General features: G+C 48.1%; 1 protein-coding gene across 1 annotated transcript; it reads right to left on the bottom strand.

Annotated features, from left to right (window-relative positions):
- Positions 1–7,015: 7,015 nt before the first annotated feature.
- Positions 7,016–10,028, bottom strand: LOC308512334 (melanoma antigen preferentially expressed in tumors-like; the record flags this gene model as incomplete). The annotated part of the gene is made up of 4 exons (XM_081082110.1): positions 7,016–7,034; positions 7,288–7,412; positions 7,524–7,611; positions 9,730–10,028. 4 exons carry the CDS (start codon positions 10,026–10,028, stop codon positions 7,016–7,018), a joined length of 531 nt encoding a protein of 176 aa, XP_080938236.1.
- Between the last annotated feature and the right edge of the window lie 7,458 nt (positions 10,029–17,486).

Genomic DNA, 17,486 nt, shown 5'->3' on the forward strand with positions numbered 1-17,486 from the left:
ATGGAATTCCTTGCACTTTGTTCAGAATTGGAAAGGTTTTTCCCACCAATGGTCATTTAAGAAATTAAGGAAGATGTACAGGGAGGACAAGATGTCAGAAGATAATACATTCCAGAGTAACATATCACAGCACATACAAGCATGAGCCTAAATAGAGTCTAAGAGTAAATTTAAACATTGTTGTGGAAAGAGGAAATAAAGTGTTGTTTTGAATTATTGTTTTCCCATAAAACATTGCTCTCCAATGTGATATCCTCACATAAGTATTTGTCATTTACAGGAACGCTGTCACGTGGGAGAGGAAGTTATGCAGGCGTTCCTTGCAAAGAGACAATCCCTTCCAGGAGAAATTACCATATATCTCCAAGAGATGATGATTGCACTACTAGTTATAGGTAATGGGCAATAAAGCGTAAGACACCTAAACTATACTATACACTGTCTGTTGTTGAGGTGAATTTCATCTATCATAACACTAAATATTTACCATTGACCAACTAAGTAGCATGTAGTATATTCAGAGTCTTATGTCACAACTGTATCTGAGTATGTCCAAAACATCTTTATCACTCATACATAAAAGCTCTCCAGGTAAAGCAGTCGCTACCATTCTCTTCCTCAGTCCAGCTTCTATGAAAAACCAACCAGGGTTCTGTCTGTATTGATTCACCTGTTTTCCACAGATCATAGTATCAGAATGATACTGGATAGGACATTTTGTGCCTGGCTTGTGTCCATTACCATAAATGTGTCCAAGGGTCATCCATATGGCAGTAATCAGTTCACCGCCACTTTTATGGCTGGTTAAATATTCCCTTGCAGCTCTAGTGAGTGCACACAGCTCGTTTACCACTTCAACCGTTGGGGTCCTTTCCACCAGAGGACTGATGTGAGCATTTTGGACTAGTATTTCATAGAAGTCTCCAGTTATTGTGGGTGCAAAATTTAGAGTGGAATTTCGGAGTCATATTGCAATTCAGTGTTAAATGTTTGTTGTAGGAGTTTCCATTATTTTCCACAGCAGCCACGCCTTGTCCCCTTTCTGTTCCTTGTGTACAGGATTCCAGTGGCTCTAAATTCCCAACAAGCCCTGGTATTTTCCTCTTCAAACATTGGGACCTACTTAGGAATAAAGTGGTATCTCACGTAGGTTTTGGTTGGCATTTCCCTAACTATCCATTATTTTGATGCTCTTTCCATGAGCTTGTTAGCTGTTTGTGTATCGTGTTTGGAGAAATGACTCTTGAAGCCTTCTGTCCATTTGCCTTTTCCTATTTTTACAGAGGTTCATATGACAGCTGTGGTATGTGTCCAGATATACTGCGTGTAAGTGACAGGATTGGAATTAACAGGCCATCTTGTGTTTAACTGGAATTTTACTTTTATTTGCCCCAGGGAGTACTATATGCAGTATGTGTTTTGTATTATCTTGGAAGTCTTGTATTCTTTTCTTAGTAGCTCATTTGGAACAGTCCAAATCTTTCAGGAGTGAAGGATCATACTCATTTATTTTCCTTATTAAAGAAATGAAGTGCAACATTTTCTTTTTTGTTGTTTCTCACCTGAGGATATATCTCTGCTGATCTTGGGAGAGTGGACGGAGGGAGTGGGGCTGAGAGAGAGCTACATCAATGTGAAAGAGATACTTTGATTGGTTTCCCCATGCATAATCCCCAACCAGGGCCAGGGATGGACCCTGCAAACCAGGCTCATGCCCTTAACCTGGAATCAAACCAGGGATCCTGCAATGCCAAGACCGGTGCGCGACCCACTTAGGCACACCAGCCAGGGGTGTATTGTATAATTTTTTAATCAGAAAGAGCTTTTGACAGCATGAAGCATAATAGGAAGGTCAGAATTCCAGCCCGTTTTCAGAAAATGTGCCTTCATATATATTCATAGTCAATTATTTCAGTCAAAACATTATTCTTCAGCTGTATTTTAAATAATTGTAAGCTCCCTTGTCTACCTCAGCTTTACTGACATATTTTTAGCGCAGATGTATAAAAGCATAGGTTTGCCAACTATTTAAGACTTTACTAGGTTCATGTCATACTGACATAAAATTATTCGTTAAGATGTTAAAGTATTGTTATTTGGTCACTGACATTACAGGATGCACAGGTGGTGCACCACCAACCCAAGGGCCTCCTCTGACTTATGGTGGAAGGAGTCACTGGGATGATTATTACAGCCTCACAGGAGATGGGTATGATGGGGGGGGGGTGTGCATAACACTTACTGCAACAGCCGATGGGACACCTCTTTAAGAGGCCGTGAGTGTGATGCTGGTGGGGATCATAGGATTCACCATCTATGCAAGAGAGTGTGAATCATGCAGTGCAGTAGCTCAGCTTATTGAGATTCTCAAGGGCTGCCAAGAGGGAAGTCCCTGTGACAGATGAAATAGAAATTGAACTTAAAAATAATGCTATGTTATGGAAGGCATTTATTTGAAAAGAAATAGCCTTCTGTTATTTAAGAATGAATAGAAGCAAATGGTGGGTTTGGGGAAGAAACAAGAATTTTAGATCCCTTTGTGAAACTTCTGCATAGAATGCAAAGTTTGAATTCTTCAAGGTTGTTTTATAAGTGTTGATTTTAATAACTATATACTTTAATGTTTAAATTGAATATCTGTATTGTTAAAATATTCAGAATAAAGTTTTCCACTAAATGGTATTTCTTGTCTCATTTTACTACAAACACATAAAAGCAATGTGTTTGGATGGTGAGGTGAATTCTAGGCCCTAAATTTCCCAAGGTGTCTTTGGCCACAAGTGCATGAAGTCTTTGAAGTGAACTGCATACAAAATGAAGCGTTGTGTTACTTCTTCATGGCATGCTGCCCTGTTTCCAGTTGTCCGGGGGAGGTAATCAAATGACGTATTCTTGGAAAACCTAACTGGAAAAAAGAATTGAGGCACCTCCAACAAGGCTGTAAAGCAATTGTTCACCTCCTTCCTGTGGCATTTTGTATGTCCTCAATCTTTAAAGGAATAGTATATGTAGGAAGAAAAATTACATATGGAATAATATAAATGTTTGAACAAATCTAAATGTAAGCATCCTTTGGCTTATTGAAATGCCATCAGCACCTTTCTGAAGTGGGAATAACAAGACTGAAACAGAATTTGCCACTTAACAAGCTTTCCTGAATATACCTCTGAATTAAATAAACAAAAGTGCCCGTCGATTGAGATATGTATTTTTCTATAGAACTGCTCATGCACTTCCTCTTCAACTTTTTGACATTTAATATATGCTCTCCACACATCGAGTTATCTTGAAGCCTCAGTATTTTTATGAGTGAATGTCAACAAATGTCCCAACTGGGAAAATTTTTAAAAACTCACCTGTTGGACTGTTGAGTGTATAGTTATCAACAAGCTTTCCAACTTCAATTTTAAAAATCTCCCCCAAAATGTTTTGTTTCTTAGTTATTTTTACTGGAATACTGAATGGGAAATTAATTGTGGAAGCTGGAACCTCAACTGTTGAAGGACTTTAATGTCTATCCTGTTAGACTTGGGGATGGTAGTGGGACAAACCCTGGTCGGTATGGCTCAGTGAGCCCCTTTTTCATTGCCAGCTGGAATGCTGCTGGATTGGTGAAATACCTAATAAAGCCATTTGGATGCCAAATTTACTCAGCTTAATTTTACCACTGTAGGTTTGTACTGATAACGTACTATGGTGTAGAGAAATACTAGACAAACAATACAAAACTTCACATCATGAAATAGATCACTTTATATACAATCCCATGGGGAAGTGGACTAGAAAGGAAGATTAAAGGGGAAGAAGGAACAGCATAAAAATCCTGACCATGACAAAAGGCTACTTCTTGTATTTCTAAACAGATATTCTGGGTATCAAAACCTTAAGCTATGTACATACTTTTAGACATATTTATTGTCATTGATTTCACAGAGGAAGGGAAAGGGAGAAAGAGTTAGAACCATCAATGGTGAGAGAGAATCCTTGATTGGCTGCTTCCTATAAGACACCTACTGGGCTAAAAGCCCAAAACGGGGACATGTCCCAGTCTGGGAATTGAATACTGACCTCCTGGTTCACGTGTCAAAACTCATCCACTGAGCCAAGCAGGCCAGGTTTTGGCTCTTCTTTATTCAGAGTCTTCCCTTTGACATTCGTGTGCTCAAGCTGCCCTGTATCCAGCCTACCTGACTGCTGTGCAGATTGGTGGACTCTGGGGTACATTCTAGTAGTAAGGAACCTACTATGTGTGCCTTACTCTCCATGCTTGTTTTCTAATGCCCTAGAGACTCTGCCCATAGGGCCTTCATGTACATGATCTCTGTGCACCAGCAGTCACCTCCTATCCAGGTCTCTTCTCTGCCCATCTTCATAGATGCAGTCTTTATCTAAGGTTTCTAAGCATCATTGCGTTGATACTATGCTTTTCTGAATATTTTGATGGAAAAGTCCAGATTCCAATATAGAATTTTTCTGGATTTCTCAGTTGTGGTCTCGAGAACAAATAAAGCGTCAAGTGCAGGACACTTGGTTTTAGAGGCAACATGCAGCAATGAGTTTTCTTTTGTTGTGTCTTAATATGGTGGGTTTTTAAAATTGATTCTTTAGAGAGAGGTGAATGGAGAGAGACAGGCACAGAAGCATGCATTCATGTGAGAGGGAAACAATGTTGGATGCCTGGGGACTTAACCTGCAACCTGGACATGTGCCCTGGCCAGAAATCAAATGGCTAAACTTTCTGGTGCACAGGACAATGCCCAGACACACTGGCCAGGGTGCACTGACTTTTATTTTCTTCCTTATCTTGCATCTGGTGGTTAATAAATACCATCAATGCTAATAACAGTGGGCAATTCCAGAGGAGGACATGCTGACAAGAGCTTTACATAAGTTGGCCCCACAGGTGAATCTCCCCACAAGGCAATGGGCATGATCTCTATGTGTGGAGGAATTAACACCCTGACCACAGGATGTTTTGCCTTTGCCATTCCTCCCTCAGAACCTGCCAATTTTTATGATTTTCCTCAAATGCCAGAGGTTCTGATTCCCATCATGGACACTACTCCCTGTCAAGGTGGGGATGGGAAGAAAAGATGCATGTCAGACAGAGGGACAGGGAGAGGGAGAGGGAGAGAGAATAATAGAGAGGAAGAGAAAGAGAGCGTTTGCTGTAAGAGATATACATTTTCTGACCCATGTTCTCTTATCCCCTTTTATGGGGGGTGGGGAGCTCACCGACGGTTACAGAGACTTTGGCATTTTCTCTTCCTACTAAAAGAAGCAGATTGTGCCTGGCCAGTGTGGCTCAGTAGGCCTATGAACCAAGAGGACTTAGTTCAATTCTCAGTTGGAGCAGGGGCTGGAGTTTACGCCTGGATCTCCAGGTGGATGTGCAGGAGAAAGCCAACCAATGATTTTGTCTCATTATTGATGTTTTATCCATCTCTCCCTCTCCCTTCCTCTCTGAAAACAATAAGAATTGTACTAACAAACAGAAAAATGTGCTTATATGCTGATGGGCCCAAGCTAGAAGAGTGGAAGGTAGAAGAAAAAGAAAGGAATGGCAATAAAAAGAGAACGAAGGGCCAGGTGCTGTATGTGACAAGCTAGGAAGCTGCTGACACCCAGCAGAGAGCAGCAAGCACATGAGTGGCTGGCACTGAATGAGAGGCGGTAGAAGGAGAAAAACCAGGACTGACTTCCTCACATTTAGGGAGACATACAGGCAAATGGAGCCCTGCCCCTGGGCCTGGATGTGTGGCCTTCTCCCTAGGTGGTCCTCTGGCAGGCCACTCAGTGAGCAAACTGAGACAGCCTAGGGCCAGAATGAGGTGGCAGGTGGGCAGGGAGCCTGTTCCATGCTGAGCAGCTAACTGTCCATTGACTGTGGGATCCAACAGCACACTAGGACATTTCCCTTTCACTTGGTTGTATTGCCCCTCAGGGTGGCCCTCCATACCCCCATCTCCCCGGTGTGACCTTCACCTGTGTCCACTTAAGTGCTCTCCGGGAACTGGCTTGAGGTTGTCCACTCTTTAGAACCGGGGTCTGCCACTGGCTCAGAGATGCTTTACCACCTCCTTGATTGATGGGAAGGAGGATCATGAGGGGAAAGTCTTCGAACATTAGACCATCCTCTACAAAAGGATGTCGTATTCTTAGGACAGGACACAGAACAAAGCAGGGGTTTATGCCAGCTTAGTATTTTGCTGAAAAGAATGTAAATGTGTTTATAGGCCACAGGAACTTGAATTCAAGAAGGGGATGTATCCAGGGGAATGACAGGCCTGGACTTGTGAGGCCAGTGGTCTGGGTCCCTGGCAGGCTGATATCCCTTTCAGTACTAGGGGCCTGACTGGTGCACAGGGAAGCCCTACCATGGAGCGGCCACAGGCCAGCGATGGAGGCTCCCAGTGGGGAGGAGTTTTAGTCCAGGGACTGGACTAGTTACCTGTGATGGCCCCAGAGTAGTTGTACCACAGTGGTGCTCACTGGAAGCCACTTTTTCCAATCCCTGTGGACGCACCTTGTGTGCGCTGACCCACTGAACAGTCACAGAGGTGAGTGAGTAGGTACCGGTGCACCAGAAAGAACCACCAAACCAGAAAGTATAAATGGTGATGTGATCTCCTGGGACCAACCTCAACCAGCCTAGTGTCTGCACATCACGATGCTCATGCCTTCTTACTTGGCCAGTAACTGCAGGTGGGAGAGTTGGGTTAACATGTCATGGAGGACACCAGATGGTTAACATCCAGTTCTCTTTATTACTGACATTTATTCACAACCATTCAAGCAAAGGTAATCCCCGCATCTACCACCCAAACCTCAGTCTCTCCCCCTGAGAGATTCAGGTGGATATTTCTAACTCCTTAGGACAAATCTCCCCAAAGAAACCATTGAGTCCCCTGTCAGCATTTCCCCCCACCCTGAGTATTTGTCTGAAACTGGCTGCTGTGTTCCTGTACGGTATACTTATGTCCGGGTTTCAGTGCCCAAGGGCCCAGAGTAAAGCCTATGAGATGTACACCCAGCTGGACACTCAAGCAACAGGATCACAGAATGGGAGTTGGGTCAAGGAAAGTACTACAGCCACAGTGAGGACAGGGGTAAGCGCAGAGCCAGACCATGCTGGGCCGCCCCAACTCCTGCAGCATATGCTTCAGCACGGCATGCATCTGGGCAAGTCGGCCCAGGTTGATGGTGCCGCTCCTTTCCTCGTAACTCTCCAGGGGGGCCGCATAAATCACGCAATTCAGCTTGCTCAGCCCAACAATGTGGCGAAGCAGGTCCTCCAGGACGATCATGGAGATGGGGTTTTCACAGAAACTTAGGGTTGTGAGCTGGGAGCAGTGGCTCAGGGCTGGCAGGATGTCCAGGAACTGGGCATCCATGATCCCACACTTATCCAAGTCCAGGTCCTGGAGAGTGGGGGAGGCTCTCTCTAAAAGAAATCGGAGTGACCCAGAACTGATATTGGTCAGGTTGAGCCCACTGAAACTCAGGCCTTTCAGCTGGCTGACGTTCAGTTGCTGGGATAGATGTCTCAAGTCTCTTTCGAAAAGCAGGCAGTTAGTGATGGACAGGGTCGCCAAGGGGGTCCTCAGGCACCTGGGGAGACATAGAACAGTTACATGTGGGGGATGGACCTGGTGGGCAGAGGCAGGTGAGGATGATGCAGGCCTTCAGGGTAAAGAGGCCCATGTCACCAAAGCCTAGAGTGTTCTGGATGATGAGCAAACCCAGGATGTTGCACAGTGAAAAGTGACATTCAAGTCAGAGCAAATTTGAGTGGAATCTTTCCCCATCTGTTATCTGCTCCGTGATGGATTCAACTGGATGAAACCTCACACACTCCATTTACTCATCCGTCAAGTGGAGCACATCATACAGCCCAGCCCAAACACACAGGTGTTCTGAACATAAAGGTGGGAGGTAAAGATGGGAGGAGCTCAGAAAGGAGCCTGACCCAGGGTCTGAAGCAGGAGGCAACCAGTGCATTTTAGTATTGGAGACATGTCCTGAAATGCCTGCAACTCGGGCTTCCTTCCAGCCACAGCCTAGACCCCTGTCACCATCATCTCTTAGCCCAATGAGGCCTCTGGCAGTTGTGCAGAAAGGGCTAACCTGGGCACAGTCAGGCAACATCAAACGAGAGCTGACACCCTCCAGGAACTTAGATCACTGCACTGTTTACAAACCACCTATCCAATTTCGTAATGACTCCCTCAGGAACCCTGCATTTACCACGCATTCTGTTTGCAAGAGCCTATGGCAACCCTTGGCAGACAGGTGAATGAGGCAGGTTTGGAGTGAAAGGCTGCCATGGCCAAATCTCTAAGTGCGGAACTTAACCCCTGAAACCTCACCTCTGATTGGCTTTCCCCTTGTCATTGCAATCCTCACTTGGTTCTATTGCATCATCTTCCCTTCCACACCACTTACAAGGATGCCCAAAGCTACCATCCCCTGGCCTGAAGCCTCCATTACGCCAATTCCTAGCAAGGAGTCCCTTTAGTAGCCTCTGTCCTAGTGCATATGTCCTACCTTTGTCTGGGGGGTTATGTGACAACATGCAAGGTGACAGAGCGGTGAACAAGACACTGACTGTGTGGACCATCTAGTGGCTCAGGCACTCTAGCACTGCTGAGGGACTGCACACAGGAGAGCCCATCACTGTGCACTGAAATGGAAAGGGACTCGATCTGGTCGTCAGGGAAAGCTCGCCACCCCTCACCTGAGGATCTCGCCCAGGCGGCCTCTGAGGATGGAGACATCATCCAAATTGAGCTCCTGGAGGTGGGGCAGGCTGAGGAACTGAGAGGTGACCAGGCTAACACACTGCTCCTCCTCCTCCAAGGTGGTGTGAGAAGACGTGAAGACATGGGAGAGACGGAACCGGCGCAGATTGCCCATCTGGCACAGGTAAGGAGCGAACTTCCTCAGGGTGGACAGCTTCCAGGTACAGTTTACCTCCAAATCCTGGACAGAGTCCAGCTGCACCATATCCAGGATGTTAGTGTTTTGCTTCGACATCGCAAAAACCTTCAGCTTCTTACAGCAAAGGTGCAGCAAACCTCTCCTCTCGCTGATTTTCTTAATCAGGTAGCTGAGGGACTCATCAAGGACACCTTTCTTGAGGCAAAGGTCTACTAACAGCTCCACAGGGGCCAAGGGTGGACTTGGCCTGGCCGTTAAGCTGCGCACTTTCCCCCTCTTCCTCATGGGCTGCGGGGCCTCAGGCTCCAGCAGTGAGCACAGATGGGCTCTGGTTCCGGCCCACACAATCCAGAACTCCTGATGAACTCTCTTCTGTAAATTAAGCACCTGCAGTTTCCATCTCCTGTGGAGAGAATAGGAGTTATGCTGGGGTGCATTATGATAACAAGGAATAAGACCATGAGTCTAGGAATCTGGGCAGCTGGGCCAGACACCTGACTGGACTTTTGACTCAATGTCCCAGAATCACCTGCTCCTGGTGCTACTGGGATCCTTCATGGTCCCCATTCCTGGTACATTTAGGTGCCACCAGGAAGGAGTGGGCTCGTGTCCCTTCGGTCACCCTCGGCATTTTCACCAGCCGTATATATCCGAAGCCTGTTCCCACAATGACCCCAGCAGTGGCTCCAAGGCCTGCCTCAGTTCTGCCTTTGGCCCTGCACACTCCCGGATCCCAGCTGTAACTGCTCAGATCCCCAGGGTGCTACCAGGCAACTGAATCCCCCATACCTGTGTCGAGTGTCCTGGGCAAGCAGGACATCGAGTCCCTCCAGCACAGCCTGCAAGATATCCTGGTAAGGCTGCCGATGGTTCATCAGGGCCCCCAGAGGGAGGCAGGGGAAGGGCCAAGCCTGCACCATGGCCTTCAGGACTCTGCTGTGCTTCCCAGCGAAGGCTTCCATGAACAGAGGTGGGAAGAGCTCCATAGGAAGCCACTCCAGAGCAGCGATGGCTGAGGCTTCATCCCGCAGCAGGCTCTGACATGCCAGTTCCAGGAGTCTGCGTGGAGCTGGGAGGCTCATCCCCATGAAGCTGCTATGAAAGAGATCATGGGAGACAGTCAGGAGCAAGGCATCTTGTCAGGCTGAGCATGAGCAAACCCGGCCCTTCTCCCTTCAGAGGGACCAGCTGAGGGCCAAAGGCACTCCTCCAGCAACAACTGGAGCGCCCCCCAAATTACCCCAACCCCGTTTTCTGCTTAGAATCTCAAAGCCACTCAGCCCTGCCTCTCCTCTGCCACTGGCAGGACAAGAACCAGGCACCAAGGAGGGGTGAGATGACAACTGGACACCTCCCGCATCTACCCACTGGCTAGCTGGAATTCTGCTGTGCAGTGAGTACTGGGACACCATAGAGAGGATTCCACCCTTTACAGAAAAAAAGTTTCTGAGGATCACTGAAGGACTGAAAACGCCTGGAGTAGGGAGCAGCCCGTGGCCCAGGACTGCCTCTTGCTAATTTCCAGGAAATAAAATAGATGTGGAAGATTAAGGAACACCCACACAATGGGTACCATTGAGGCTTTTAAATGAGGAATATAAAAGCAGCACAAACGTTTCCTGAAGCAAGGGGGAGCTGGAGGTGAGAAAAATAACGATTAATTCCAACATGTACATTTTACTGTGTGTCCCTTCTCTGAATATTAGAATGACCACTTTATCCATGACAACAGATGGCTCACATGTCACCACTAAGGCTCCTCTCAATGAGAGGCTGCAAGCCCTGGTCAGTGTTGCTCAGTGCCTTGAGCCTCCTCCCGTGCCCGCCAAAGGTCTCTTGAGGGCTCCATTCCTAACCCCCGTAGGGGGTGGGCAGGAGCCAGCTGATGGATGTTTCTCACATCAATGTTTCTCTCTCTCTCTCCGCCCACTCCCTTCCTCTCTTTCTAAACATCAATTGGCTGTTATGAAAGACTTTCATTAAGACCTGTTTTCACACAGACAGCCCAGCCGCTAAAAACTACAAAAAGGATTTTGCCACTTTGGCCTACAATAGGTTCCTTAGCAATACTTGACTTTCAGACACAGCAAAAACTTACCCTTTGAACCTCTATGAATGGCAAATGCCAAAACAGAAATCAAAACATTTTAGAATAAGGCAAACCTGCATCCAGAGGCAAAGGCAAAGTCTGCTCATTTGTATGGAAGAAAGGACAAATCTCTGGGTTCTTGGCCTACAGGTCGTTGGGGACCGCCTTAGGCTCCTGACTCACCAGAGCAGCATGGTGCAGGGAGCCCTGTGCTCAGAGCTGGACATTGACTCTCACGCTCTAGATTCTGTTTCCTCCTCTGCCTCCTCAGAAGCCATTATGCCCCGTCTGACCACACCTTCCTTCTGAGGTCCTAGCTGAAATGGCTACTTCCACCTGAGAGCAAAACCTTAGCCCTGGATCTCCAGGCATTTAATCCTGATGGGGTTTTGCACTCTCCACACCTCCAACTGAACCCTAGGTCCATTCATGAAAGGAAAAGAAAAGGAAACCAGCCTGGAAGTAGACTTGATGTGGGTGTTGGTGCCACATCAAAATTCCCTAATGTTCCCGTTAACACACCTTTAGGGAGACAGTGTATCATCTGAAGAGCGAAAGAATTTCAATGCAACTGTATTGAGTACCAAACAGCCCCTGAGACTTGATGTTACCTACAATTGCAAATCCCGTACCCATTCAAAGGGGAACAGAGGGACAGCTGGTCTTCCAGATTTTGAGGAGCAAGCCTTCCCCAGAGGAGGTCAGGCCAAAATCACATCTAGGGATTGATCAGGAGAAGGGAGGGGCTGCACGTTTGGAATGGGACAAAGGGAATTACCCAGGACAAGGTGAACATTGGGGAAACTCAAAGACACTGACTGCATCAACTTGAGAACTTAAAAGGCTAGTGGTGAAGTAGGAAACTGGGTGGATCCCTTAAACCCAAGCTGACGGGGCGTATAGGCAGGAGATTCTGTCACCCTTCCTCTGTGGAGGTAAAGGGCATTTCCTCTCAGAAGAACCAGATCAGCTCAGCAACCTGGCTTGAGAAAATTAAATGTGAAAATGTGGGTTGTGGTGAGGCCAGAGGAGGGGTGTGGCAGCTGAACCTGGGATGTGACTTATACAATTCTGAAAGCCACTGAGGGCTGAGAGTCGTGGGCTCTTTGGAATCTTGGAGGCACAGTAAAAAATAAATGTGGGCCAAAATACCTGTGTATCCTTACCAAGGAGCTACTACAAAGGGCATTCATTTTAGCTCAGGAATCCTATTCTACATCCCAACCTTTCACAGGCAACAGGTTATTCCCAGCCAAGTTCCAGGGGCCGGGGCCCTAAACATGACTGCCAAAGTCTGTATAAATAACTAATGTTTTCTCAACCCCAGGGAACAATCCATGCAAATTTGGCTTCAGAAAGCTCCTTCTGGGCCCAGGCCTACAACTCTCACTCAGATTGTGAGGGAAAATGTCCTCTCTCAGGATTAAGCACAGTGCACTGATACACCTTCCCCTTCAGAAGATTTGAAGCTGTACTTGGCATGTAAGGATCTGCCATAGTTTGGGATATCCCCATGCTGTACTGAGTCACACATTGGATCTTTTGAAATCCAGGGAGACACAGAGAGAGAGAGAGCCAGAGGGCGGGGGGGGGGAGGGGGGGAGGCAAGAGAGAGAGAGACAGAGGCAGAGAGGAGCAACTTTTCTGTAGGCTCTTCTGTACCCCCTGCATTGTGATGCCCAAACAACTTTCATATTCCAGGCAGAGGGACCACGTGACAGATTACCACAGTGGTGTTGACCTGAAAATTCCAGACTGGCTGATGAGGTTTCTGGAAGTGGTTCAAACTGTAATGAGGTCAGCAGTTGAGTCTAGACTTGGTATCATGGGCTTAAAGCCGGAGTGGTGCCACCTGGGGTGAGATTTTCTCTTTAACACAAACATTACATGCACCAGGCAGAAACTGGAAAATTGGAGGGGCCCAAGCTCAGGCAGCTTCTATGAGATTCCAGTGTCCAGGAGATACAAGGAGGCAGGAGGGACCACTTAGAATGACCTAGAAACAAAGTGTGAGCGAACATGCCTTCTTCATGAGCAAGAAATACTCCTCTATCCACCACCCCCCCCATACGGAGCCTGCTTTCCCAGGGCATGTGCTGTGGCACTGGGGGCAGGAGAACTTCATGCCCAGTATTGGACAGGCTCCGCCGACTCCCAGCACCCACACATGAATTTGGGGGATGTTTTCACCACATCCTGGTCACCTGCCACCTGCTCTCATCATGGCACTCACTTATGTACAGGACACAGTAGCCTCTGAGCCCATGAGAAGGGCCATCCTGTGCAACCGCCTTCTCCAGTCAAAAAATTGCTACTGTGATCCCAGGTCATCTGCCCTTGTGACCTCTTTTTAAGAAAGGGGGTCCTTAGAATGTGCTCCAAGCCTGGGACCCTCTTTATGCATCCCTGGAATGTCAGTCAGCCCATCAGGAACCTGATGCTGGGGACACCCACTGACAACAGAAATCAGGAGTTCTCCCCAATTCTTCTGAGCTGTTTTGGAGAACATGACAAGCTACAGTGTATAGAAGGAAAATCAACATCCCAGCTGCCTTTCTGGATCCAAAGAGGCACCAAAGAGGCAGGACGATGCCCTTCCTGGGTTCCACAGCAAGCCCTGCCTCTGTGGGCCTTCAGAGGCCCTGGGGACCAGTCCTCATGCATGGGCCTTCCCATCGTCCAATCTCTTCACCCAGCCTTTGAGCAGATACCCTTCCAGCTGGCTTCTTTCCCTCTGCAGTCAGACCTCTTCCTACACTGACCTATTTTGTCCTCTGTGCCTTTTTCAAACTCACAAGTCTCTGCTGGCACTACCTGACCTGCCTGTGCCCAACAATACCTGGTTTCACTTCAGACCCAATGACATCTAGACCTAAACAAAGGATTGCCTCTCTTTCTTGCTCCCCAAGGAGAGCATGCCTCACATCCAGGACATGCCTGGGTCTAGCCATTGAATGCCAAGGACGCTGTAGGAGGGCTGGCAGGAGGCACTGGCACAGAGTGGACATGTTCTCAGGGATGTCCACGGGTCAGCCGATCCTCACCCGCCAAAGACAGACTCCTCTCCTCTCTCTCTTCAATACATGATTTACTCAAGAACAGTCACTGAGTGCCTAAGGTGCATTCACTGCTATTCCGGGTGACCTGCAGGGACACTTCATGAGAATGTCACGGTCTTCCTCAGAGTATCTCTGAGGCACGAACCCTCACTTGTCTGAGTAGAGAAATGAAAAAACAAAACAACTGGGCGGGAAAATGTGTAAATCACAGGCTGGTCTTGCTTTGCCCTGTAGAGCATGCCTCACAGAATGGTACCTCCAGGTATAACCTGCCCAGCAATCCTAATAACCATAGGAAAAGTTGTCATTTTTCAATGGCCATTACAAATTTTTATCACAACATTAAAAACTCTGTTAGAAACATACCATACATGCAAATAAAGTTTTAAAATCACTACTTAGCACCCTGTGATTTTAAATATTTGAGAATTAAAAACTGACATGCGCTTTGCAAACTATTTCCTGAGTAGTTTAAACATGGCTTGCGGGTCTTCTGCTCATACAACTTTCCACACAGAGTGAGAGTCTTTTCCATGCCCTGGTCAACTGTCACATTCTTTCTAGGTTTGGATAAGCTTCCAAGGTCCCATTCCTTCCTGCTGCCTACATGGGCACATGTCTCTGGGAGAGTTCCTTTAGTGTGAAGCTCTTTGGCCTCATGGCTTACCCTGGGACCTCTCCATCCTTGTTTTGGTCACAACCATGTTGCTCATTTACACTTCTCTGGGAGCTGGCCGTTGTGAACCAGAAGCTGGGTTCTGAGTCACGATGATGAGTAAAAGTAATTCCTCATGTTTGGCAGAATTTAAGAAATTATGGAAGCATTTCACTTTCCAAGTCTCATTACTTCTCTCTCCAGACAAGGGACCTTGGCCGGGGCTATCAACTGACTACCTTCTCCATGTGCAGTAACTGAGGCCTGAATCAGTCGCCTGCACTCGTATCTCTGAGTGAGTCATGGGACGGTGACAAAAGAACAAGGCCCTGGTTCCTGATGTACGGCTCCCATGGCCATCACCTCGGCCAGCCTGATGGGAGTATGCCTAGAGAAGTCACCAGTGAATGGGAACATGCCACTCTCTGTGTGGCAGCGGTGGACACAATCAGGGTCATGGGCAGAGAGCAGGAGTACCCATTTAGGTGACAATCACCTGCCACAATCCAGGTGCTCAGCAGGTCTGTGCTCAGCCATGGTGTAGGGACCCAGTCAGGTCTTCAGGAGGATAGGGTAGGTGATGGTTTGATATTCTCAGGGAGAACTAGGAATGACCTGAGAGTATGTAAATTTACTGATGAGGTGCTACCCACAAGATCTGGGTAGCAGTTGTGCATGGAGGCCCCTCCAACAGCTGAGGTAGAGGGAAAGAAAGGGGTGGGGGACCCAGCTCAGCGCTGGGGCCACAGGAGGCATAGCTCCAGGGTGTCTCCCTCTTGGCCTGAGCTCCGCTATGCCCCGCCGCCTCATCCTCTGCACAGGTGGATCATACTAAGGAGGGCACCTTCCGGCAGCCCAGGGCTGACAATTCTCCGAGCCCAAACTACTCTGGAGTCATGGCCTTGATCTCTCCTCTCAGGGTCCTGCGACCAGTATGTCCTTAAATAGCCACTCTCAATGTGGCTGAGACACTAGTAACACGAGGGGTTACCACCAGGTGACCTTAGTACCAGCAGCATCTGTGTGAGGCCTGATACTCCCAATGCATGAGGGCGAGGTCTCTCCATCCCCATTCTGTAGCTCCCAGGCCTCCCTGACCTCCTTGGGCTGTAGCCAGGGGACAGGTGGTGCACTACTGTTACTTTGTTTCAAGAACCATCCCTTACCCTCAGTGGTGCAAGCTCAGGGGAAGAGACCAAAACTTACCTGTCACCAAACACCAGTTAAGTCAGTCTGTGGGCTCTCATGCCAGCCCTGCTCCGAGCAGAGTTGCTGAACAAGGGGTCCCTAACACACTACAACTTCTTGTCTCACGCTCGCTCTCTTTTACCCCATGAAAACACAGGAGAACAAATGAGTTTTGGGGGACATGACCTGATAATACAACGGCTGCTCCTGTTTCTGCTCCCCCAGGAGGAGCCTGAGGATGCAGATCCCACCTCTTTCCCTAATGATGAGAATGGAAGAGGTGCAGGGCTTCTCTAGACACTCAAGGAGGCTCCCGTAACCAGCACACCTGAAGATGTCTTCCTTCCATGCTGGCTCAGCTCAGAATGGCCTCACGCCCTCCAGTACTTGGTTGCCCTGGTGGTCCATGGTCTCAGTCACCTGTGTCAACCCAGGTCAGAGTAAGAACCAAATGGTCCCCAAATAAGGAAACACCATGTTAACGCATGTACGTAGGAAGCCATGGGCTCCTGGGAAAATCTTTTAGAACACCGTGGAGGAATTTGAAAACTGGAGATGTGCCCTGGCTGGTTGGGCATAGTCCTACTAGTGGAAGGGCACAGGGTCGGGGCACGTACAGGAGTCAACAGTATTTCCCTCCTGTCTCTCCCCCACTCCTCTCTCTCTGTCAAATGGATGAAAAGAAAAGAAACCCAGATTACTTGAGGAGGTGGCGGCTGGCAGGACGGAGGGGAAAAAGGTGATGTGAGTGACAGGGGAAAGGAGAGTGTGTGGATGTGTGTGTGTGTGTGTGTGTGTGTGTGTGTGTGTGTGTGTGAGTGAGTCAGGGACAGTTAAATATGGCAGGAGTATCAGAGCCTGGCAGAACCAGCTCTCCTGGACAGGGAGCACCTACCACCTCTGTGGACATTCCACACCATCTGGAAGTGGGGAGCAGCCTCTTGTAGGAACTCATAAACACCACTGCCAACACAGGCCTTAAACACTGCCCACAACCCGGCAGCCATGCCAGCCCAAATCCTGCTGCCCCACCCAAAGACCAGTAGACCCTAGGACCTCCACGTCCAAAGGTACTGGCCTCCCAGAACAGTATGTGAGACATCGCCCCACCCCAGCAGCAGATATCTGGACACCACAGTTGCACTTTGCCTGAGTGCAGGCCTCCTGAGACCACCCTCCACAGGCCTCTCCTGGGTGCTGCTGAGAGCACCTGCTGGGCACACTCTTAGCCAAACAAGGGCGCACTGCTCCAGCAGTAGAATTTCTAAATTCCCTCTCCCTGGATACCTGTCCACAGACACCTCAGTCGTGCGGCTTCAGAGCCAGGGCCTTTCAGTTTGCGTCAGTGCGCCGCACTGACAAATGTACCTCAGTTGCCCCTGTTAGCCTTCACTGGACGTGCATATCCAACCATGGACACCGCAGCAAAAACTGAGTCTTCCCACCCAACAGCTGCAGAACTCTGGACACCACAGTTGCACCTTTCCAGTGTCCAGGCCGCCTGAGCCCAACCACCCCAACAGACATTTCCTATGTGACTCTGTGAGCCCCTGCT

Source organism: Myotis nattereri, assembly GCF_964212035.1.
Source record: "Myotis nattereri genome assembly, chromosome: Y".
In the NCBI taxonomy this organism is placed as follows: Eukaryota; Metazoa; Chordata; class Mammalia; order Chiroptera; family Vespertilionidae; genus Myotis; species Myotis nattereri.